The 25,965-nt window shown below is 39.0% G+C and overlaps 2 protein-coding genes across 2 annotated transcripts; one reads left to right on the top strand and one right to left on the bottom strand.

The window, feature by feature from the left end:
* Positions 1-7,121: 7,121 nt before the first annotated feature.
* On the top strand, positions 7,122-8,222 carry LOC122043865. The gene has a single exon (XM_042604433.1). The coding sequence runs from the start codon at positions 7,122-7,124 to the stop codon at positions 8,220-8,222; it is 1,101 nt and encodes a 366-aa protein (XP_042460367.1).
* Positions 8,223-9,705: 1,483 nt separating this feature from the next.
* LOC122041821 lies at positions 9,706-25,276 on the bottom strand. Its single transcript, XM_042601646.1, has 3 exons — positions 24,975-25,276; positions 10,038-10,202; positions 9,706-9,920 (listed from the first exon to the last, which is right to left on the bottom strand). The coding sequence occupies exons 1-3, from the start codon at positions 25,258-25,260 to the stop codon at positions 9,886-9,888; spliced, it is 486 nt and encodes a 161-aa protein (XP_042457580.1). The 5' UTR covers positions 25,261-25,276; the 3' UTR covers positions 9,706-9,885.
* Positions 25,277-25,965: the final 689 nt, after the last annotated feature.

Below are 25,965 nucleotides of genomic sequence, written 5' to 3'. Positions count from 1 at the left end.
CCCAAGTAGGCCAGTTAAAGGGGGTTGAATAGCCTACAATAAAAATAAACACTTTCCTTTACTTCTAAACTTAGCAAGGACAAACACACATTAGTTAATTAAGATAAACATAAAATAGAAGAAGTAAAGAGTTTTACTTGGTTTGCAACCCAAGAGGTTGCTAATCCAAGAGAATGGAAGCTCAACTAGAAGATATCCTTCGTGAAAACGAAGTAGCCTCTCTTAGACGTTAAAGAGCAAATGAAATGCAAATAGAAATATGAAATGAAATTAAAGTGTGTTGTTGCAAACTTTGAAGAACAAGGCTCTATTTATATCTCATTGGTCACAACTAGTCGTTTGTTGACGTGACACTTTTCGGATGCCTAGAGCCTGTCCGGGCGCCTGGACGCGGTCGATTCCGCAATGGCTCTTCGCCAATGACTTATTAACTTTCAGGCGCCTGGAGTCGATTGACGTGGACTCCAGTATTGATCCTTGCTGTAACGGCTTGGTAATCTGGTCGAGACATCCCGGGCGCCTGAACCTGGTTCGGACGCATAGAGCCTGAGCCTGAGCACTTGGACCTAGTTTGGGCACCTAGACTCGATCAACTTCTAGGTTGATCGATTTTTCGTCTGGTCACTTGGGTGATTCTCCAACCTTTAAGAGTTAAGCTCACTCGAACCCAACTCTGACCTTCTCCTCGAGCAGTCTTCCTCTCTGGCTTCTCGTCCCTCGAAAACGTCGCGCGCTTCCTTCTCGTCCAGTGGTGTACTCTTCTGTAACTCCTCGTTGTAGGACCGTTGGGCCGGCTAGAAGAGTTGGTAAATAACCTGTCAACTAAAAACAAACAACCCTTCCTCGAACGATTAAGCTAACACTTGTAAAATGAATTAAGCAGATAAGTAAAAGCATAAAAGAAAAGACGAGGCACAAGATGTTTACTTGGTTACAACCGATGTGGTTGTTAATCCAAGGAAGATTAAGCTCAAAAACTCCTTCAGGCAGAGAAGCCTCTTACAGCGTTTAGGCACAGAAAACAGAAGCTTAACTACAACTAAAGCATACAAGTGTTTGGATAGAATGATCGTGATTGTTGAAAAACTTCTGGACCAAGACTATATTTATAGCCTTGGTCGGGACGCCTGGAAGGGTTCCGGGCGCCCTGTGGGGGATAAAATTTATCCCCCAACAGTTGGATCGAGTCAAAGCTCGATCCTGTGAAAAAGTCACTTCCGGGCGCCCCGGAGCCAAAAGTCAACCCTGTTGACTTTTGGTCCGTGCTCTCTTCTCCGGTTCAGCTCGCCTCTGGTCCGGGTCTTTCTGCTCCAGCTCCGCTTGCTTGGGTGATCTCTGACATCCGGAATAGGGCTCACCCGAACCCATCTTCCAGTCTTCTCGAGCGTGCTTCCCTACGGCTTCTCGTCCCTCGACTACTGCGTCTCCTTCTCGTCCACAGACTCATCCACAGACTTCGTCCCTCGCACCCCGTCGACCTTGGCTAAGCTGCGTCTCTTGCTCCCGAGCAATCTTCGCTCCGGCTTTCATACCTCGGAACCACCGCGCACTTCCTTCTCGTCGGCCGGTGTACTCTCATCTAGTCCCTCGGACGCACCGAGCTCTTCTCGCTAGCTGCGTCTTCCGCTCGAGTACCTGTGCTCCTAAGCTCCTGCACACTTAGACACAAGTTTAGAAACAACGCAGGACCTAACTTAACTTGTTGATCACACCAAAACAGCCTTGGGGTTCCAACAATCTCTCCCTTTTTGGTGTGATCAACCCAAGTTAAGCTAGGGTCAAAAATAGATATGAAATTAAACAATTTATTGCAATAATGTGCAACAGGATAGAAAAAATTAAATTTCAAAAATTTTTAATTTTCAATTTGTACCTCCCCCTAGACTTATACTTTCCTTCTCCCCCTTTAATCACAATAAAATGGGGTTTAAAATTCTAAGGGTTTAAAGACTTAGAAAATTTTGAAAAGTTATCTGTTAAAATATTTCTAAGTCAACAATAGCTTTTTGAAAAGTTTCTAAGTTAAAAAAAACTTTCTAAGCCCAAAAAGACTTTTATGCAAGAAAATTTAAACATTAAAAAAAAAATTCTATGCATTTATTTATTTATTTAGTTCTTAATTCTATTTATCAGAAAGTTTTAAATTTCCATTTTCTTAAATAAATCTTTTTCATATTTAAAACCGCAAGTATTAAACATGTAAAAATTTGTATCATGTTAATTTTTATTTTTTGAATTTCAATTTCACAGAAATATTCAGATGACATAGATTTTAACTTGATAAAATTTTTCGACAATATAAAAAATTCTTTCGGCAATGTGCAAAATTCGTTTGAAGGAATATTTTGTAATTTGTAAGAATTTTTTAACAATAAGAGTTTGCAGGAATCTATTAATAATAGATTTCTTAATCTGAAAATTTTGTTTGATGAATCAATTTCTAATTCACAAAACTTTTTCAGTAAAGTAATTTGTAATTCGAAATTTTTAGATCCGGAAAAAGTTTTCGATAATATTTCTAAGTTGCATAATTCTTTAGAAAAAATATTTTGTAATTTGTAACAATTATTCGACCGAAGATTTTCTAATCCGAAAAGTTCTTTCGATAATTCAAATTTTGGTTCGCAAAAATCTTCAGGTAATTTGATTAATTGAACCAGTTGTTCAGAGGGTAGAGGTCATACCTTACTTACCTCGTCGGCCGTTGGTTCTCCCCCTGTTGAATTAATTTCTTCCGAAGATTCTCCCCCTTCATCGATGTTGGGGCTGTCTTGGTAATTTCTTCCGTCTCGGATTCTTCTGATGACGGCTCGATGTCTATTGAGGAGACGACTTCAACCGGTTCTTCGTAGAGCATTAAGAACTTTTCCCAAAGTTCTTTCGCGCTTTTGTACTCTCCAACTCTGTCGAAATCTTTAGTTGGTATTGCGCTTAGAATGTGAAACTCTGCCCGAGCATTTACCATGGACTCTTCACGTTGCTTCTCGTTCCAGAGGCGTATGCCGATTTTCTCTCCGTTTGTGTCTTTCGGTGCTTCATAACCTGTTTTCATTATTAGAGAAATACCAATATCAGAGTTAAGAAATACCATCATTTGTTGCTTCCAAGAAGCAAGCTCCCCCTCGAATGCTGGTGGGTAGTCGCTAGCTCCGGCCATTGTTTTGTTGCTTCAGACGGCGGTTAGTCCTTCTGAGGCGTACTCGGCTCTGATACCACTTGTAGGACCATTGGGCCGGCTAGAAGGGTTGGTAAATAACCTGTCAACTAAAAACAAACAACCCTTCCTCGAACGATTAAGCTAACACTTGTAAAATGAATTAAGCAGATAAGTAAAAGCATAAAAGAAAAGACGAGGCACCAGATGTTTACTTGGTTACAACCGATGTGGTTGTTAATCCAAGGAAGATTAAGCTCAAAAACTCCTTCAGGCGGAGAAGCCTCTTACAGCGTTTAGGCACAGAAAACAGAAGCTTAACTACAACTAAAGCATACAAGTGTTTGGAAATAGAATGATCGTTATTGTTGAAAAACTTCTGGACCAAGGCTATATTTATAGCCTTGGTCGGGACGCTTGGAAGGGTTCCGGGCGCCCTGTGGGGGATAAAATTTATCCCCCAACAGTTGGATCGAGTCAAAGCTCGATCCTGTGAAAAAGTCAATTCCGGGCGCCCCGGAGTCAAAAGTCAACCCTGTTGACTTTTGGTCCGTGCTCTCTTCTCCGGTTCAGCTCGCCTCTGGTCCGGGTCTTTCTGCTCCGGCTCCGCTTACTTGGGTGATCTCTGACATCCGGAATAGGGCTCACCCGAACCCATCTTCCAGTCTTCTCGAGCGTGCTTCCCTCCGGCTTCTCGTCCCTCAGAATTGCCGCGTGTCCCTTCTCTTCCACCAGCGTACTCATCCACAGACTTCGTCCCTCGGTCGCACCCCGTGCCGACCTTCGCGCTAGTTGCGTCTCTTGCTCCCCGAGCAATCTTCCGCTCCGGCTTTCATACCTCGGAACCACCGCGCGCACTTCCTTCTCGTCCGCCGGTGTACTCTTCCGCAGCATCTCGTCCCCCGGATGCACAGCGTGCTGTCCTTCTCACTAGCTGCATCTTCCGCTCGAGTACCTGTGCTCCTAAGCTCCTGCACACTTAGACACAAGGTTAGAAACAACGCAGGACCTAACTTAACTTGTTGATCACACCAAAACAACCTTGGGGTTCCAACACTCGTCTCTTAGATACACCGAACCCGTTAACTCACTTCCTGTGTCATACTTCTCGCTCGCTGCATCTTCTACTCGAATTCTTGTACTCCTAAGTGTAGGATTGTAAAGATGCTAGAGGGGGTGAATAGCATTTGTAATGAGTTAAAACAATGCAACGGAAAAGAAAGAAACAAAAACACACAAACAATCGCTAACACAAGTCTTTTTTACTTGATTCAGAGTTTTGGATGACTCCTACTCGAAGGCCCGCACTCGTGAAGTGTTTTCACTGGACAATCACTATCAATTTGAAAATGTTTACAAAATTTAAGTACAAGCACTGTTAAATAAAAATACCAACAACAGAAAAAGTAGTTGCTTGAGCGTTGGTTGTTGGAGTAACCTTTTGGTATCGTCGGAGTCTTCTCGAAGTAATGCACGAGTACGAAAGTCAGACCAAGTGACATTCTGATGTTATTGTTCAAAGCTTGTTTTATAGTCAACTCCGGGTGCCTAGACCACCCCCGGATATCTGGATCGCTAATGTGGACGTACCTCGATCAATGAAGCTCTATCCATGAAAAATCTAGCGAATTCTAAATGCTTGGACCGGTCCGGGCGCCTGGAATGTGACATATGCTGGCTAATCAACATACGCCATCTTAGCCCGACTGATTACCTGTTCAGCCCCTTTCTGAGCACCTAGACTAATTTCGGATGCCCGAACCTTCGGGGCGCTAGGATTATGTCCAAGCGCCTAGGGCCCTTTTTCAACCACATGATTTTCTCCTCACAAGGTTAGCACAACAAGTAATAATACAGAAAAAAAGAGTAGTAATAAAATATTTGACAGTTTCCAGACTGTCTGGTCCTAAATTTGAGTTTCGCTGAAACCCTAGGTCAGACTGACGTCTACTGTTCCCTCAATCGGGAACGCGCCCTCACTGGATCTGTCCTTCAGTTGCTTACCTCACTTACCATTTATAGTCTCTTGACTTCTCTTGACCCACCAGGTCTTCCTATTGGAATCGCACATCCGAACTTTAGCCAATCGTTTGGAATCGAACATCCCGGCTACACTTCAGCCAACTTTTAGGTCCCGCGGACCTAGTTAGACTTCTTGCCAGAATTGTACATCTGGATTTTAACCTGGTATCAGGTCCTCTAAACTCGTCAATTCCTGCATACTCGTTAAAGAGGTTAGATAAACATAACAACTAACTTTAATTCATTTGTTATTTATCAAACTTGAGTTTGACCATTTGGTACTAACCGTACTAACACTAAGTCCATGTACATTTAGACACAAGGTATAAAAAAATATAAAATCTAATTTAACTCAATTATATCAAAATTAACCTGGGATACTTATATATCTAATGGTCGATTCATCGTTGAGATGACTAGGCCCCAATAAATCGAGCAACACCACCAGAATTGGGTTCTCTGTGTTGGTGGCATAGGGTTTAGGTTTAGGGCCAAATAGCGAAGTGGGTGGTTGAAGGAGAGGTCTTGCCCTTGGAATATCAATAACTCACTTGATGTTCAACTATGGATCTCCGGATCATAAATAGATGTAGAAAAGAGACATCAAACAAAAGAATTACTGTCCGCAAAGATTCTATACTGTTCCAACACTGCTGAACGTGATTGGTCCGGCCGCCGACACGGGTCCATAACACTTTTCGACTGCGAAAGTCTCGGCGAGGAGCCATGTGGGATGGTAAGAGGCGAGCCAGAGCAGCGCAAAGGGTCCAGTCCAGTCCAGTACTCCAGCTCAGATCTTGAAGGAAAAGGATCCATCAGAGTCCTCGATGCCAAAAGGCCTTTTGGAAGGTGGCCAAGTGCCAAAATTCGATCGAATGATTACTTTTTTGCTGAAAATAATCAGCAATCTTTTTCTGCGTGTCAGAAATTCTATCGCTGAATTCATATTTTGATCCTGACAACAAAACTGTTGATTTCCCCAGACCAAACAGTTGCATATATTTCGAGCATCCATTGGCAAACAGTTGCAATATTTTAACTTCCTGATTATTTCGAAACAATTACGATCGAAAAACAAGCATGAGATCTAGCACTGGATCTCATGCCACGGCTAGATCCTGTCCGGCCATCAAAAATCTTTGCCGAATCTTTTTCTACCCTTTTTTGGGCTTTGTCGTGGCAAATTCCATGTTCGCCATGAGTGGACTTCGGTTTGGCGTTTACTTGGAAGGAACGTGGTGATCCCGTGCTCCTAATTTATTGTCCCGGATTAAAGAGACAATTAGGACATAATTAAGGCGATTGGACAAGGAGAAGGCTTTTTAATATAATTGTCATTAACAAACAAAGGATACTTGTGCGGACACGCCTTCCCTAACAAATTTCATCATGTATAATCGTCTGATCGCGAAATTACGCTCTCTGCCGAGGGCGTTTATGTCATTTCATTCGGGACGGTCTGACACATATAAAAAACTGATGGACCGGCAAGGAGCTTGGAGCGCTCGCAGCCGTCGATTCGTCACGTGCTCGGACGCATGGCATCTGCCTCGAGGTAGGGGTCAGAGTGGAGACCCGATGCCCGGCCAAAAACAACTGCCCGGCGGACCGCGACACCTACCGATGCGACCGTCACGAGAACGGTGACGTTAAGAGGCTGCCACTTACGTCTACCGGCACGCCAGCGCGGGGCGCGACGGGTGGGGCCTGCTGCAGGACTTCCAGTGGTGACGTGTGGAGGTACGGGTACAGTAAGTATGGGTAGCGATAGTGCTGACGGGAAACACGATGGTCGCGAGCGACGTAGGATCGCGTGCGTGTCGCGGTTGGGTTCGTCCGGAGCCTGGGGTGGACCGGTCTATAAAAACCCGTCCCATCCGATGTCGGCTTCTAGCGCTTCAAGTGCCTCGCACTCACGGACTCGTCGTGCTCGATTGATGTGCAGATGACCGCCACCGCCATGGTCACCGACGTCGCCCGCTCGCCGGTTTTTCCTGCGTTCTTCCACCTCTCCCTCGAGAACTCCCTCGAGCCGTCCAGGGAGAGAGCCGATGAAAAGGATACTAGCGGCGGCGACTTCGAGTTCCGGCTCCGCGATCCCGTCGCAATGCTGCACGCCGACGAGCTTTTTGTGGACGGGAAGCTCGTGCCGCTGAACCTGGCGCCGGCTGCGCGCGGAGTGGCGGAATGTGCTGGCGAGATCCACTCATCGGAGCAGCCCAAGGCGCGGTGGAGAACAGAGGACCTTGGATCGGACCAGTATCTGTTCTCTCCCCGTGCGCCGAGCTGTGCGATCCGGTGGCGTGAGCTACTCCGTCTCAAGAGGGCCGCCGGATCGAAGCTCGGGCACGAGAATGCCTCAGCCGCTGCTTCTTCCATCGGGTCGCGGAAGCATTTCTTTCACCGGAACCCTAAATCGTCGTCTGTTCTCGACCCGGTGATGAGCTTGCCCCTTCTTCGTGAATCGGACTCCGAATCGGTCTCGGTCTCTTCTTCCCGGCTGTCCCTCTCTTCGTCCTCTGCCGCAGGCCGCGACCACGAGGGCCTCCCTCGTCTATCCCTCGACGCCGAGAAGCCCCGCCACCACATGGCGATGCTCAGGCTGGTCCGGCCACTTCCAGCCACGGCAGAGCCGCCCTTTCGTGGGCGGATCAGGCGCGCTGGGTCTTCGGATACAGCGGTGGCGCCAGCGACGACGGGGACCGGGATCACCCTGCCCGTGGACAGCCCGCGAATGAACCCGTCGGGGAAAGTGGTCTTCCACGGGTTGGAGCGGAGCTCGAGCACTCCCGGAAGTTTCACCGGTGGGCCACGGCTGCGGTTGCAGGGGATGCAACGGTCCTACTCGTCCAACGTCGTCCGGGTCACTCCGGTCCTCAACGTTCCGGTCTGCTCGCTCGCGAAGACCGGTCCGGTCTTCGGCTTCGCCGGCCAGCTCTTCTCGCCGCAGAAGAAGGACAAGGCCAATGCAGCGGCCAAGCCAACCAGCGGCGTTGGGAAGAGGAACAAGAGCCGGAAGCCCTCAGGGCTCGAGATCTTCGAATAATAAGGTGGTGAATGCTTGCGAGGATCCATACCCCCTCCCCCTCTCTCTCTCTCTCTCTCTCTCTCTCTCTCTCTCCGCCCATTAATTCCTCCTCTATATCCAGAAGGCCATTTTTGGGCCTGAAATCCATGGAGTGCTTTAACATTCGTGCCAGTGTCACCGTTTTTTGCTTGATAACGTGCGTTCTCTCTTTATCAATTCGCATCTGCAAAACGGTCAAACGGTCTAATCCGTGACGGGCGACCATTTAGCAGGAGGGGACACTGATTCGTTACTTTAGGGGATTGAAAAACATTTCAATCCAATGTAAGACGAATTGCAAGTTAGATGTGTCAACTGTAAGTCCATTAAAAAATTTTATATTTTTAACGTTTTTTTTAATATTTTATCAATTAAATGTATTCATGATTAAGTATTTTAAAAATAAAGACATAAATAGTACGCTTGATAGAAAGTATTATACAAATTTATAATAAAAAATAATAATAAATTGATATAAAATTGAATTTATATATATTTTTCAATATGTAGATCAATCCATGTCCATTGAAGACTAAACCGCATGAGCCTAAGTGCATCAGTCCTCGAAAGATTTGAGTTGATAAAATTTTAATCCAATCTATTTAAATTATTTAACAAGAATGATCAATCTAACTAGCTGCTCAATGCATGTTAGCATAAGGTCACACCTTGCATGTCTATTGGGTCAATCAATGGGCTAAGTTTGGATTAAAAGTTTAATAACATCTAAACGAATCAAACTCAAGCTAAGTTTCAAACAAATTCAAACTTATAAAAAATAAATCAAGCCAGACTTAAATAATCATTTCAAAAATTTAATTCATTTTAAATTCGATTTGATCAATTATTTTATCAAACAAATTTGAACATCCTAAAGTTCAACTCAACTCATTTATAACCCTAACTAGATCCAGTCAATTTAGCCATATACCAGTTTTTAGCAACAAGGATCTATAAATGTTTTGACTGAATAGTCGAGGACCAAACGAAGCAGTTCATCAAACTAGATAATGCTCATCTAAGGAAGCCAAAAACAAGAAGCTAAAAGCTATTCTCACAAAAATCAAATAGGTAATTTGACAAAATTAAAATTCTTATGAAGTGCCGATGTATGATATCAGTGGCAAATTGGCAAAGTAGAAGAAAATAAAAAGAAGAAAGATATATCCCTAAGCATAAGGTTATATAGTCGATCGAGGCTTATGCAGATTGTCAGCATGACAATTTTCATAGGCGTCAACTGATAAATATTGAATATTGATCATTTATAGGAACAATGTGCTTCGACGGTGCGAGATCTCAACCATAATCTTTTTGTATAATCATTGTAATACAAATTGCAAAACATAATCTATTTTCTTTGACATTGAGAAACAAACAATAAAGTTCAAAATAAATGTAGTTGGTCTGACTACAACATTTTGCATCACAAAACCAGGAACTTAAAACTGACATTTCCAGCTCAAATAATCAGATTATATAATCTTTGTGCTTTTAATAATCAATGCTATTCATATGGTATTTACATAGCAAAATTTGCACCATATATAACCAGAACTGGAAAAACAACACCAAAGAACTGAAAAACCCAATACTAAGAGTACCGGCCAAAAATAATTGAAGTACCTGGATTACAAAGTTATTAATGATGTGGCTGTTCTGTTGGTTGGTGATTGCCTGAAAAATAAAACTTGTAGGAATCAAACTGACAATAAAGAAAAATAGAAGACTATTATGGAGTGAATGGACTCCTAGTCCAGAAGATAATGATAAGCTCAATCAGTCAATCAATACTTGTAGGTATGCCCATAGAAAGAAACTGGTCCATATTATCAATTCGCCTCTGAATTGTCTTCAAAGTAAAGTTCAATGCTGAAACTCTCTTCCGTATGGTGGAGATTCTCATAGCATACTGCATAATGAATCGTAATGGTGCATCCTCTAGTAGCTTGTCCAATTCTGAAAAAAGGAAAATCATACAGGTGCATACTGCAAGAATTATGATACATCAATAATAAATAATAAACTAAATGATACATTTACAACAGAATCTAACTATCATTAATCTCTAAAATCAATAATAAATAATAAACTAAATGATACATTTACAACAGAATCTAACTATCATCAATCTCTAAAATAATAATGAAACCGAAACAATAACTAAGAAAGAGCTAACTTGAATCCATGGCACGGTTATTACTTCTTACTTGTCATCGAAGATCCTACAAGTATGAAATAATCTTCTACAAGAGTGGACACCGGCAATCTGTATTCCTCAACGGGGAAAAGAGGAGGTCAATGAAGAAGCTCAAAAACATACCCTAATCCATGAGCATCTTCTCTTGTATATCAAGCCCATCCTATAAGGACTATCCACCTTAAACCTCATCCATCATTAACAACCCATTAATGTTAATGAATCGGGTTATTAGATCTAGATCCACATTTATTTAATCCAAACCCCCTTTATATGCAATTAAGCATTAGATCATTTAATTGGGGTTTAGTTTCCTTAATGGGAATTACTTTTGTGTGTTAATCAAATGTAAGCCCACCTTATGGAGATTAAGCCCACCTATGTGGACTTAATCCTACAATCTCTTACTTGGGCTATACTTGATTCCTTTTACACCACACAGCCCCTTAGTTGAGCTCAACATGCCAAACTTTATGGGTTAAATACCCCTTAAACAATCTAATCCATTAAATCAATTAGTACTAGATTAAAGAAGTCACACCTATTATAACTGTAACAAGACCCAATAGTAATCATAGTACTAAAATCATTAACGACATAGATCAAATATGAATGTGTAGTACAAGAATGACACGAAATGTGATCTATAAGTGTACATTTTCAATAAGTCCTCTTTATGACCCAAACGGGATCCAAATCATATTTATCAAAACCTTATGCTAAACCACAATGATAAATCATAATTTAACCTTATGACTCCAAATGGAGTCCACATCATATTTACAATAATTAAATACAAAACCACAACAATAAAGATGATACTCATATGTCAGAATAAGTTAAAGTCATACACACATAAAAAAAACTACAGTATGTACAATGAGCCAAAATATGTGTTTATGAATATAGAGCATCATACAAAATACAGATTCCTATATAATGAGTACTTCATCAAAAAGAAGAACCCTCATGTTCAGCATATGCTGATAAAACACCTTGGATGACAAACCCTCTGTCAGTGGATCCGCTAACATAGAATTGCCCATATATGCTCTATCATTATTTGACCATTCTGAACTCTTTCTTTAACTGTCAAAAACTTATGTCGATGTGTTTAGACTTCGACGAACTGCGATTATTCTTGGAATACAATTCTACAGCTTTATTATCACAGTTGATCCCAATGGTCTGTCAATACCCCCAATGATATGTAAACTTGTGATAAAGTTCTATATCCATATCCCATAGTTGGAAATTTCATAGCAGACTATAAACTCTGTCTCCATAGTGAAAGTGGTTATAAGCGTTTGTTTGACGCTTTTTCATAACGCAACCCCTCCTACCATCATGAAAACATAACCTAAGGTGTACCTCCTGCTATCTAAACATCCAGTAAAATCAAAGTCTGAATATCCAATGATCTCTAGATGACCTGATCTCCGATATATGAGCATGTAGTCTTCGTCCTTTGCAATTACTGCATAATCCTCTTTACAACTTTCCAATACTTTGGTCCAAGGTTATTCAAATATCTACCCAACATTCTCACAATGTATGCAAGATCCGAACGCGTGCATACTTGAGCATACATCAAACTCCCTACTGCAGATGCATAAGGGAATTGCTACATTTCCTTAATCTCAAGTTCATGACGTAGACATTGATGTAAGCTAAGTCTATCACATTTTGCCACCGGAGTAATGCTGGGAGTACAATTCTGCATGTCATACCGAAAGAGCACCTTTTCTATATAGGCATTTTGTGATAGTCCAAGTGTGTACCTTGAACGATCAAGTACAATCTGTATGCCTAAGACAAAAGATGCATTACTAAGACAAAAGATACATTACTAAGATCCTTCATTTCAAATTCACCGATAGAAATGATTTAGTTTCTAGTAGCAGACTCTTGTCATTGCTTGCAAGCAATATATCATTCACATAGACAACAAGTATGATAAACTTGCTCCAAGTTGATATACAAACACTGATCAACTGGATTCTCCTTAAAACAGTAAGAAAAAATCATTTGATCAAATTTCTGGTACCATTGACAAGATGTCTACTTTGAACCATTAAATGGACTTCCTTAGTTTACATACTAGGCGCTTTGAATCTCTCGGCTCAAAGTTCTCCAGTTGCACCATGTATATAGTTTCCTCAATGTTTCCATTGAGAAAAGCAGTCTTAATATCCATTTGGTGTTAACTCTAGGTCGTAATGAGCAACAAGTGTCATGATTACCCTAAGGGAGTCTTTTATCGAAATCGGCGAAAAAGTCTCATTGTAATCCATGTCCTCATTTTGAGTGAATCCTTTTACGACTAGACATACCTTATACTTTTTGACATTACCATGTGAATCCCGTTTGGTTTCAAATATACATTTACAACCAACAGATTTCACACCTTCAGACAATTCGACAAGTTCCCAAACGTCGTTATCCGTCATAGACTTCATCTCTTCCTTCATGGTTTCGATTCTTTTTTTAGATGAGGGCATTGTTTGACCTCTTTGAAGGATGTTGAATCATCTTCCAACCCAATATCAAACTCATGCTCTTGAAGATATACATAATCACGAGACATTGTGGATCTTCTTTCTCTAATGGATCTCCTCAGTGGTACTTAATCTTAAGGTGATTGGAAGTCATTCTCAATCATAAAAGGGAAGATCTCAATTTAAGATGACGTACCTTCCAATTGAATTGAAGGTGACGTGGGCATATTGTGGTCTAACTATCCCTACCAGTTGTGCAACTTCAACTATATGTGGAATGGTAATCATTTCACTATTAGCTACATCAGTAGTTATCATATTAGGATCATCGATATTCTCCTCAAATGATATTTCCCTAACTTTATCACTCTCACCTTCCACAATAAATTTGACATTTCCTGTCCCATAAAAGGATTTAGGAGTTGAAAAACTTGAAACCTCTTGAGTTTTCAGAGTATCCTACAAAATGATAGCTAACGATTTTTTATTTCAATTTTCTTTCGTTGGGTCTATAGGGCCTAGCTTCAACTGGACAACCTCAGACATATAGATGCATAAGACTAAGTGCTCTACCTTTCCACAACTCGTATGGGGTTTTTGTTACCGCCTTACTAAGAATTATGTTAGTAGGTAAATTGCAATCTTAAGTGTCTTACCTCACAAGGACTCTGGCAGAGAAGAAAATGCAATCATACTTCTCCCTATGTCCTTAAGGGTCAAGTTTCGTCGCCCTGCTACACCATTCATTTGAGGTGCTCCCAGCATAGTGTATTGCGCCACGATACGGCACTCAGTAAGGTAATTCGCAAATGGTCCAGGACGTCGTTCATCTGATCAATCAGATCTACTATAACATTCACCACCACGGTATGATCTTACGGCCTTAATCTTCTTACCAAGTTGATTTTCAACTTCGGCTTTGAAGGTTTTGAACATGTCTTAGGATTGCGACTTCTTATGAATAAGGTACAAGTATCTGTATCGAGAATAGTCAACTATAAAGCTTATAAAGTATACTTAACCATTCCAAGAAGCCTTAGGGAACGGTCAATATATATCTATATATATAAGCTCTAAGACACCATTACTCCGGCTTAAACTCTTATTACTTTTGTTAGTCATTTTCCCTAGATACACTCAATGCAGATTTCAAAATCAGGCATATCGAGAGAATCGAGAATTCCTAGTGACATTACCCTCTCTAGGCGTTGTTTAGAGATATGCCCTAAACAACTATGCCACAACATGGATGAATTATCATTTGTTACACCACGCTTCACACATATACTATGCATCACAATATTATCTGTATAGGTTAGAGTGTCTAATTTGAATAGTTTGTCAATCAAGGAACTTGTACCACACAAGATAGAATTTTAAAAAATACTAAACTTTCTATTTCCAAATAAACAAGTATATCCAGATTTGTCCAAACATGAAATAGAAATTCAGTTCCGCCTAAAAGACGACACTACAAATGTATTTTCCAAATTCAAAAGTACATTGTTCCCCAAACACTCTAAAGATACCTATTGCCTCTACTTTTGCCTTTTTAACAGTTCTTGTATAGATAAATTTTTCAGCATCAATTGGCATTCGGCTCCTGAAGCAACCCTATATAGTTACACTTATGTGAATAGTTGCACTAGTATCTATCCACCAAGTGTTATTAGGTACTTCTGAACTGACAAAATTGAGAAGTATAACTTTCTTGACACGGTTGACGTATCTAGGACAATCCTTCTTTAGATGGTCTTTCTTTTTACAAAATAAACAAAGTTGAGTTCATATCTTGTTGCTTTTGCACTTTATGCCCTGAAGCTCCAGTCATTGCAAGTTGTTTACCCTCACTCTTACCATTACCTTTTTTTCTTCTTGTTTGAGATGAGGATACATAGTGAGCACTATGAGATGTGTCACCTCTCAATCTCTCTTCTTACACACTGAGCTATGAGCTCATTTAGTGTTTATTTCTCCTTTTGAGTATTATAGCTAATCTTAAAAAGAGTGAACTGTATAGGCAAAGAGATTAATAAGATTCACAAGGACATTTTCATACATGTCTAACTTTAGTGTCTTAAGACTTATAACCAAGTTGGACATCTCCATAATGTACCCCCTAATATTACCCTTCCAGTTGTACCACATGGACACTAACTTCGTGAGAAGTATAGTAGTCTTGACCTTTTCATTTGTGATAAATCGGTCCACTAATTCTTTAAGGAAGATTTTGGCATCCTCATTCTCAATAATTGAACCCCTAAGTAATTTTGAAATAGACATCCTATGATCATCAAACTCATATGATTTGATCGCTCCTACTTGTCAAAGATCATCTTTTGATCAACGGTGGAATCATTAGTTAAAGGTGTTCGACGATCATGCCTAAATGCAAAGTCTACATCCATACAGCCCAACAAAACTATAATATGCTCTTTCCATTGTCCAAAATTTGTGCCAGTAAGCACAAGGATGTTCAGATTAACAGATATTGAGAATACTATATAAACAAAAGCAAGGAACATAGCTCAATTTAACATCAAGGCATGTATCTTTATAGTTATGTCAAAACAAAATGCAACAAACAAAACATGCAACCATATGAGCATTAATAGAGATACCTAGTGCAACATTGCATTAAGTATTTTGACTTAATTGTAACTTGCTATTGGTACTCTCCAAACAACTTATAATTACCTTCATCTGTCACATAACTCGCCTTCCTTTGGGTCGACACATTATGTACATGATACTTTATTTATGAACTTTCTTAGTTAGCTTATGTTTCCAACTATTACTCACAACGCTTCTAATCAACTACATAGTGTCCCTTCCTTTGGGCCGACACACTATGCGTATGACTTAAAAGTTTAACTTAATTTGTGAGCTTTCTCAAACATATATCCGGCATAAAAATGACTTTCCTTTGGGTCAATCACCCTTAGCATGGACATACAACCCCCTACGCTAAGACTCCTATTCTCCCCAATAGTTCTCGCTTTAGCGATAGTATAGATTTGACTAAGTAGCAAGATAAGAAGAATCCTGAAAAAACAGTTGAAAACTAAGTTAAATTCAATTATCAATCGATTGGTATCAGATATCAATCAATTGACACTCTTCTTAATCGATTAAGAATAGATGGAAATCGATTCACATGCACGATAATTGATTGCCCAACATTGGCAATCGATTAGTACACAGTAATAGATCCCCTCATCGATTTCGAAGGTCACTGTTTGCAGTTCATCCACTTTAATTGATTGGCGAACGCTAATCGATTCAAAATCCTTTGTGGATAACTTAATGAACTGTAATCAATTGCTCAATTGATTGGTGAACACCAATCGATCAGTCGATCGATTTAGTAACTTTTTGTGGACAACCCAAATAATCGTAATTGATTGCCCAATCAATTGGTGAATCGATCTAACAACACCAATAATCGTAATCGATTGCCCAATCGGTTGGTGAATCGATCAGCTAATCGATTCAGAAACTCTCTGGGCATCCTCAAATTCCGTAATCGATTGGTAATCGATTGATGAATGTTAGGTTCAAGTAATTGATTGGCCTAATCGATTGGTGAACACCAATCGATTTGGAACCCTGTCGCGATTTAGCAATCCTAATTGATTGCCCCTCATGCTAATCGGTTGGTAAATACCAATTGATTTGGGAACCTTCGTCACGATCTAGCAATCCTAATCAATTAGCCCTCATACTAATCGATTGTTAAACACCAATCAATTAGCACAGTCGATTTGGGAACTCTCTGTTTGTGATTTTAGGCATCTTAATCGATTGAACCCATATGGTAATCAATTAGTGATTGGTAACTAAAAAACCTAATTTTTTATTACGATTTTTTAGTCCAAAGAACCCTAAAACTACGCCACCAATTGTGTTTTTTGCAGATAATGCAAAAACCTCGATTCATATGTTAAATCCATAATTGTCAAAAGCGCAAGGCATATAAAAATGTTCAAGGGTCTTGGGACTTAAAGCGCAATGCGAAGCGCACGCTTTACGGAAAAAAAAACCTAATAAACAAAAGGACTAATATATCTATTAAAAGTCTTTGAAAATCTAAATGACATTGATGAAGTGATAGATTATTCAAAAAACTAAAAATAAATCAAAAGTCTTTGAAAATGCTATAGATGAAATATCAAATATCAAAATAATCATCTGCTTCATCTTCGTTGTCCAACCTACGTCATCAGCTCAATCGCTTGATTTGTATCCATCAGTATCTTTTTCAATTTCGTCTTCAATGTTAATCTTTTCTTCATTTATAAGATTAGTTAGAGCTGAAAATTACTTTCTTTTTGTTGATGCAGATGAGGATGCCCCTTTTAAAGAAGATGCATTTCAAGATCGAAAGTCATATGCACTGTCACCAACCCCGGATGCTCGTGCTACCTCACTCCAATGAAAATTTTCACCTTCATAGACAAAATCATTATCTTTTATCACTATCATCCAATTTTCCCAACAACCATTCATTACTATCATCTATCTCTGACAAAGTAATATGATCAATCTTATTTCGCAGGTCATATCTTCTCCTCAAAGTTCTATTATACTTGATATATACCAAATCATTGAATCGTTGTTTAGACAATTTATTTCTTTTCTTAGAATCTATCTAGTTAAGTCTATAATATAAAATTTTTTATATATTATAAAATTCTAACTTACATGTTTAAAAATAATCGAATTACGTTCACGGCCTAAAGAAGAGCATGTGAAGTTCAAAATCTTCATTGCAAAGGTTTGTATTTCAGATGTTAATGCACCATTAGAAGACCATCCATCGGTTTGAAACACAAAGACATATAAAATTAACTTTATTACTAGAATATTGATAATGCATAATATATTATTTATAAATTTACCTGGTAATTTTGAAGTTATTTATCTGATAGCTATTGGCAAACCAAAAAATCTTGCTTTCTTATATTTTTTTCAATTGATTCATGATCTTATCCTGTAAATCCTCACCTCACCAATCTAGATATGCACTAATACAAGCCCTCCATCACTTCTGTATCATTTTCTATGGCAAGGTTTGAGTAAAAACACTTTGGATTCAAGAAATATCCGGCTACGTGCAAAGGTATGGAGTTGAACATTCCATCTTTTGACAATGAATTCAAAAATGCTACGATATTTTTCTTCCTTATTATTAAATAACGCAAAGATAGCTTCTTTAGCTCTATCCATTGACTCATAAATATAACTCATAGGAGACTTTTTTTCAACGTCTACCAGCCGTGTAAAATACCGAAAAATGACGAATAACCATAAGGGAATTTTCTGGAATTTTTAGAAATTTTTCGGAGCCCGTATAGCTTAGGTTACGGGGATAAATATTGGGTCACGGGGAAAGCCTGCTTAGGCTACTCCATTTTAACGAGGAAAAATTTTGTTATCTTTTTCTTTTATCTCCTTTTCCCCGACGCGAGCCCTTTTCTCTTCCTCCGTCGTTTCTTCCCCGATCCCTTCCTCCTCTCCTCTGCGCGACGCCGAACCAATCGCCTCCCTCAAACGGACGGCGCCGCACCCCGTCGTTTCTTCTTCTTCCCCTCTGTGAACAAAAGCCGTGGCCAAAGGGGAGTCGGGCACTTCTCCTTCGCCTCTACCCTCTGCCTTAGCGCCGCTGCCCTTCCCCTCTAGATCCTCTTCTTCGTGCGATTCTGTCGCGCCGGCCCTTGCCCTGTGCTCTAAGTTCTCCTTGTGCCGACGCCTCTCCGCTAAACGTCGAAGGCCACGACCGAGCGAGAGCGCCCTAGGGTCGCCTTATTCCCACATGGAGCAATGTCGACGCCACAAAACGAAGCCAGCGGAGCATCCCAGTCGTGCCCTAGATTTGGATTTGGTCTCTCGTCGCCGCGTCTCTGCTCGGGTTGGCTTCGGACAGGAACAAGGAGTCGAGCCCTCTTCCACATCGGCTGATCATTGCCACTGTGCCCTAGCACGGTCACTGGATCATATTGAACTTTCCCTTCCTTGCTGTGATTGAAGTCTCGGTTGAAGGTGAGTAATGTTCTTTCTTTTGGATTTCGTCAATTCACTGGTTTCAAGTGATGAATGGTTGACTCCGAATGGAATATTTGAGGTATAGGTATTCTTGGAAGTTGTTGGCAGAGGCAAGTAGGGTTGTGAATCTAGAATTGCGTTCTGTGGGCTTTCTTGGTTCCGGCAGAAATTCCATCCAACAGCAACATGTTTCCGCAACGACTGTGAATTGAGGTAAGGCGTAGGAATTTTGATGCTTGTTGTAGATGATTGTTTGATAGGTTAGCAAGGAATGTTAATTTAGGTTTGTGTTTTGAATTAGGTATGATTGGATTATGAATAGTTAGGGCTAATGGAGCTAACCCTAATTAACTCATGAGTAGGGTTTAATTAGGGATTAAATAATAGATTTAAACTAAGCTCGGATTAGACTCGTTTAGGAAGCTAACTGAGGTTAATGAATGAATTAGGGTTTCAGGTAAGTAAGGATTTTTTGTTTAGCTATTTTGTTTACAATAAAACTTAGCTAAACCGTACGATTTCTTACAAGATTCGGATTCGGGACGAGCACTTCGACATAGAGGTTGATTAGCTCGATCTACATTGGAGGCGAGTACCTTGACTTATCTTTTAGATAATATCATATTGATACACTTAGTAGATTTTAACAAGTAGTAATAATTATATTTGTATCTGCATAGGTATGTCACTATTTGTTTCCGAGCATGTTTTGTTTGTTATCTGTTTAGCATTCATGCACCTGTTTATTATTTATGTTATATAGGTAGTGACATACCATGTCATGTGATATATCGGACTAGTCATTTACCATATCTAACATGTGTACCTAGATTGGTTTATTTGATCCATTTATTTTTGGTACATGTTTTATGGAAGTAGATATGGTCAGGATTTGTATGCTTAGTGTCATGCACCATCTCGCATGATTGCATGTTGTGCGATAGTCGGCTTCATTATTGTTGAGCACATCGCTAGTTACATGGATCTGCACACACAACCACTCATGGGTTAGTGGTATATCAGGCAAGATGTGTGGCATTTATGCTCTGTTAGGCTCCGCTGGTCCACTCATGGGTAGTGGTGACGCAGCGTGGTAGCCGACAGACAGATTTACTCTGTTTGGCTCCGTTGGTCCGCTCATGGATAGTGTGACGCAACGTGGTAGCCGGCAAGGATCCCTCCTCTGGACTGGCTCAGGGAGATAAAAGCATTGAGCTCCCCCACTTATGATTTGGGATAGGAGGATAGGTGTACTCCGACAGCAACCTGTCCACTCGGTCACACATCAGGAGCAGTGACGGCAGAGTGCACAATTGTCACAGGCCTACCCATTCAGTCACACCATCGTGTGTGAGATGGCTGACTGGCATCAGGGGTGACCAGGACATGTCATTTGCATCATATGCATATTTGCATTTATTGCTTGTGTTTGCTGCACTTTGTTTGCTGCATATTGGATGGATGCATATGATTGACATGCATACAGGGACATGTTATTTCCAGTCTGAGGAGGTCCTGGTGAATACAGCTTCTCCCTTATCTTCAGTTTTGCATTGTTTCATTACTTCAGGAGACTGTACGCATATTTATTTTAGTTATTATTTACTATGTATGTCAACTTGGTATCCGCTGATGAGTTGACTCACCCCGTTGATATTACCATTACAGGTTGATGCTGTCAGGAGGTTCCAGTCGCTAGTCCCCTACCACTTTGCGTCGCGACGAGTTTCCATTTTTGGATATTTGGTTTACTTGTTTTTATATTTTCATATACTTGTACTGTATAACTGTACTCGTAGACTTTTATCGAGTTTTGGTCTACTGCTACTTGTTCTTCCACTGTGTTGGATTTTCTGTCGTAGGTTTTAAGTTTTCCTCGAGTAGTGGAGTAGGTGTTTTTAAATAAACTGCGTGGTTGTGTCAGCCAGAGGCTGAAAATATATAAACTGCGTGGATTGCTTGTTGTATGTTACTGTTATTGTTCTGGCCGTGTTGACCGAGGTATATGTGGCCCTGAGGGCAATGTAGAAAAGTCTCATATTGTCACCCGTACAGGGGAGATGCTGCCGAAATTTCTTCTGACAGAGACTACTTGGGACGCGACAAGCCGCAATACTTTCACCAATGGGCCACCAACTTTTAATGCAAAAGCCATATTTTTCAAAAAAGAAGACATCAATAACACTTCTGCTATACGCTTTCTTGCAACCTCTTTATAAAATCGACTTATTTGCCCACTTTTCAGATGTAAAGATTTTTCTCAGATTTACTTGTTGTACGCGAAACCACTCTAAAGTCAAAAAAAACGGTTGCGAAATATGTCTTTACAATTCTTACCATGTATCTCTGTCCAGTAAACTCTCTCTTCATGTCAATACTTGTAGTCTATTATAAATATAACCATTTATCATCAACGCTCGTTCATATAATTTTCTGAGATAAGGAATTTTGAATATATCCTTGAGCAACAAATTTAAACAATGAGTTGCACAGGGAGTCCAATACAAGTGTGGAAATCAATTTTCCAAAAGACGACCTAAAAAAATAAAATAAATTTGGTCAAGAAATTAAAAAATGTGATCCAATTCTTAATTGAAAATAACATAAATTTAAAATATTACCTGCACTAACATTACAACTTGCATTATGTGTTACAACCTGAACCATATTTTTTTCTCCAATGCAATACACAAATTTAGAAAGTAACTTAAACATCTTATTAGCTTTTGAAGCATCAACTGATTCACGAAATACGCTTCCTTTAGGACCATTTACCAAGAAATTTATAAGAATCCTACCCTTTTTATTCGTCCACTCATCTGCCATGATTGTGCACCCAAACTTAGCATGATCTTCTTCGTCGAATTTAAGAAGCAAATTCGTATTCGTCAACTCCTTTTTCAAATACTTAACCTTGACTTCATGATATGATGGAGACTTCATCCCCGATCCAAATTGTCCAATAACTTCAATACAAGACTCAAAAGAATCATATTTAACGGCATTGAAACCGGCATCATACATCCATCTAGCAAATTTCTCAATATCCCTTAACTTCTTTTTATTTTCATCGAATTGTCCTTTGTTTTTACACGTTTTTGTTTGACAATTTCATCAACATCTTTCATAAAATAAAGATTAATAGGTCCAGTTTGTCTACACTTTTTGCCTTGAACCGTAAGATGAATGCTTGGCCGTTTTCCTTTCACTTTAGTTTGAAGATCATCTTTATGTTCTTCCAAATCTTTTAAATCATCAATACTATCAAAATGAAGAATTTCATCCATTTGATTCTTCAAATTACTCTCTTTTTTTTTGCATTAACTCTCAAATTTCTTCTTTGACATGCTCGAGACATTTTGGACAAACTTTCGCATTATTGCCTCCAACTAAATGTAGCTTGTGTCGATAAATTCCGCCATTTGTTACTTTACCACCAAAAAGATACAACCATATTTGGATTTTTAGGATCCGAATATATTGCATAACTCCAAGCAATATCCTTTCAAGTTGAAGGACTTGTTGTATTTGACATTAAGATTTAAGACCACTAAAATCTCAGGATGACAAAATATAAATTTGATTTATATGAATTAATAAAATTTATTAAAAAAATTATTGTTAAATATAAAATTATGAATATAAATCTTGTTTTATATGAATTAACAAAATTTATTAGAATTTTGTTAGTTTCATATTTAAAATTATGAATAAAAATCGCATTTATATGAATTCATAAAATTTATTAGAATTTTTTAAATTTTAAATATAAATTATTAGAATATAAATATGATTTATAGGAATTAATAATATTTATTTGATTTTTAAATTTTAAATATAAATTATTAGAATATAAATTAATTAATAAAATTTATTATTTTTTAAAAATTATTATAATATAATTATGATTTATAAGAAACAATAATATTTATCAGATTTTTTTAATTTTAAATATAAATTATTAGAATAAAAGTATGATTTATACGAATTAATAATATTTATTAGATTTTTTAAATTTAAATATTAAATTATCAGAAATCAGAATATAAAGAATTAATAATATTATTTAAAAATTGTTTTAAATATAAAATTAGAATTAATAAAATTTATAAAAAAAAATTTTAAAGATATTTTTTTAATATATTTTATTGGAATAATTTAATTAGGATTTATAAAAGTCTATTCGAATTATCCCCATTTAAGTGAGGAGTTGTTTAAATTAATTAATTAATTATAAATCCGAAAAAAAAAAGAAACCGTTGTAGCCGGTAGCCACAGTCATCACAATGCGTCGTCCGCATCAATCTGTGATGCCGAGGGCATCAGGACGCATCTCGTGCGGAGGTCTTCCGTGACGCTTCCGACCGGAGGCGTCCCGCGATGCTATCGACCGGAGGCAACCCGTGACGCTTTCGGCGGCCCCGGAAATGCCGTAGGACACTCCTGGCAGCGCCAGACGCGTCCCGCGACACTTTCGCTGGGCCAATGCCAGAAAATGCAAAAAGAATAATCGAATGACAAAGAAAATGCGAAAACATAAAATCTTACCGATGATCGAGTAGATGCTTCGAGAGGCACAAGAGGCAAACAATCCGACAGTGAACACAAATCGACGTATTGATTAGGACTTTAAACAAAGAAAAAAAAGGGAAACTTAGTTGCGCTTCGCGCAAAAGCGCAAGGGTGCATTTTTGCGCGAAGCGTGTGCTTCCAAGGTCTCGGATGAGCAAGGCTTGTGTCTCGCAGTGCTTTGTGCCTCGCAATGCTTTGTGCTTAAGCAAGTGCTTCATGCACTTTTAACAACTATGATTAAATCCTAACCTATCTATGCTATATTCAACAAATATACATCAATTTCGCTCATTCGTATGGAATCAAATGCAAAAATTGATGTATATGTGCCAAATAGTTGAAAAATAATCCTCACGCCTTAAAAACTAATAAGTTAATCCTTAGCTCTGAATAGCTAAAGTAATAATGAAACTAAAACAATAGCTAACGAAGAGCTGACCTGAATCTATCGCAAAGCTATTGCTTCTTACTTGTCACTGGAGATTCTGCAAGCGTGGAATAATCTTCTACAGGAGTGGACAGCGGCAATTCATATTCCTCCTCAATGGGGAAGAGAGGAGATCAATGAAGAAGCTCAAGAACATGCCCTAATCCATGAGCATCTTCTCTTATATACCAAACTCATCCTATAGGAACTATCCACTTTAAAGTTCATCCATAAATAACAACCCATTAATGTTAATGAACCGGGTTATTGGATCTCCACATTGAATCCACATCTATTTAATCCAAACCCTTTTATATCCAAGCAAGCATTAGATCACTTGATTGGGGTTTAATTTCCTTATGGCAATTAGTTGTGTGTTAATCAAGTGTAAGCCCACCTTATGGAAATTAAGCCCACTCATGTGGACTTAATTGGATTTAGTCCACCCATGTGGACTTAATCCCACAAATGCATCCAGATGAAAGATCCCACAAGTCCCAATGACTAGTATAAGATGTAGAAACTGAATCTTTGATGAGTTTGTTTTGAGTTATCTTAACTGCGCATTTTGAAACAGCTTCGTGCTTATTGTATATACAAGAAATAAGAACTTGCAAGATCAAATAATTACAAGTACCAATAGTACTCTGTTGCATCAGGGAACTTTAACTTTTTCAAGTACGAATTGAAAGAAAAAATGGAATTCATAGAACACATTTCATTATATAGAAAAGATACAGACATCAAATACTATAGAGACCAACATCTAACTCATTAAAAATTACTTTTATCAAATTCAATTCGCCTCTTTTTGCGGGGGACCCAAGTAAGACATAGATCATATCGCAAAAAATCGTGACAAAAACAAGAAGAAGAAAAGGATTCCGAATTACTTTGTCAATATGAGAAACCAAAAACCCTCGAACACGCAAAGTATACTAATTTTCAAACTTAGATTCCAGAATTGATGTATCAAGATAAGATTCTACCTCCCGTGAGACGATCTAGGGAGAGGACGAGCTCGTCCTGGCTCTGTCCAGCGCTCTCTGCCCTGGAATCGAAGTCCCTCATTACAGCCCCCAGCGTCGAAGCAATCGCGCTCGCCAGGGCATCGCAGCCTTCGTCACGAGAAGCGAGTCTCTCCTCGCCGTCCGCCCCGACCCCGAAGGGCCGCGGCGAGGAGGGACTGGCAGACGACGTGGCATCGCCGCCGTCCATGTCCAGGGCGCTGTCTCGTCGGGTCTGATCGAGAGAAGAGGCGAGTGACAAACTCATTGTTATTTTTCTTTTTAAAGTTAATCCTTTCGAAATGGATATAAATAAATAAATAATAAAATTTTAAAACTCCATCAATTGCATAATATACGACTAAAAAGAATAAACAATTTTCAACTTTTCTTCTATTTTAGCCCTTATCGGGAAGAAAATTATTTTTCTCAAATTGGCTGTTCTTTCATCTCTTTCTTTATGTTTTTTTTCAAAACACTCCATTTATTTTGCTATTGTTTAAAGATGATATTTATTATTATAGTGTTTAGAGCTCGTAGAAAATTATGAGTAAAATTTGTAAGCCTATGGAAAATTATATTTTATTGATTGATTTTATTTAAGAAAAAAATTTTAAAAAAAAATAAAATTATTTTCTAATAAATTTTTATTTGTGTGATAAAATACCAAAGAGATCAATCACGAATGTATAAAGAAAGGCATAACCTTTAACCACACCACTCCAAGAAGACTAATAAATTTTTAATAGTACTCCTCATAGGTGAGTAGAGATGATAATTTCTTCCAAATTCAATATCGAGTATGAAAAATAATTTAAATCTGAATAAATAATTAGGTATGAAAATTTTCAAATTCAAACATGAAAATAACTATGATGAGTCCTACCCATACTTCACTGAATATCCGATTCAATTATATGAAGTATGGATATCCGATAATTTAATAAATATAAGGATGAAAATTAAATACCTA

This window comes from Zingiber officinale, chromosome 2A, assembly GCF_018446385.1.
Source record: "Zingiber officinale cultivar Zhangliang chromosome 2A, Zo_v1.1, whole genome shotgun sequence".
In the NCBI taxonomy this organism is placed as follows: domain Eukaryota; kingdom Viridiplantae; phylum Streptophyta; class Magnoliopsida; order Zingiberales; family Zingiberaceae; genus Zingiber; species Zingiber officinale.
The sequence above is the reverse complement of the archived record's forward strand: the minus strand, read 5'-3'. Positions and strand labels throughout refer to the sequence as shown.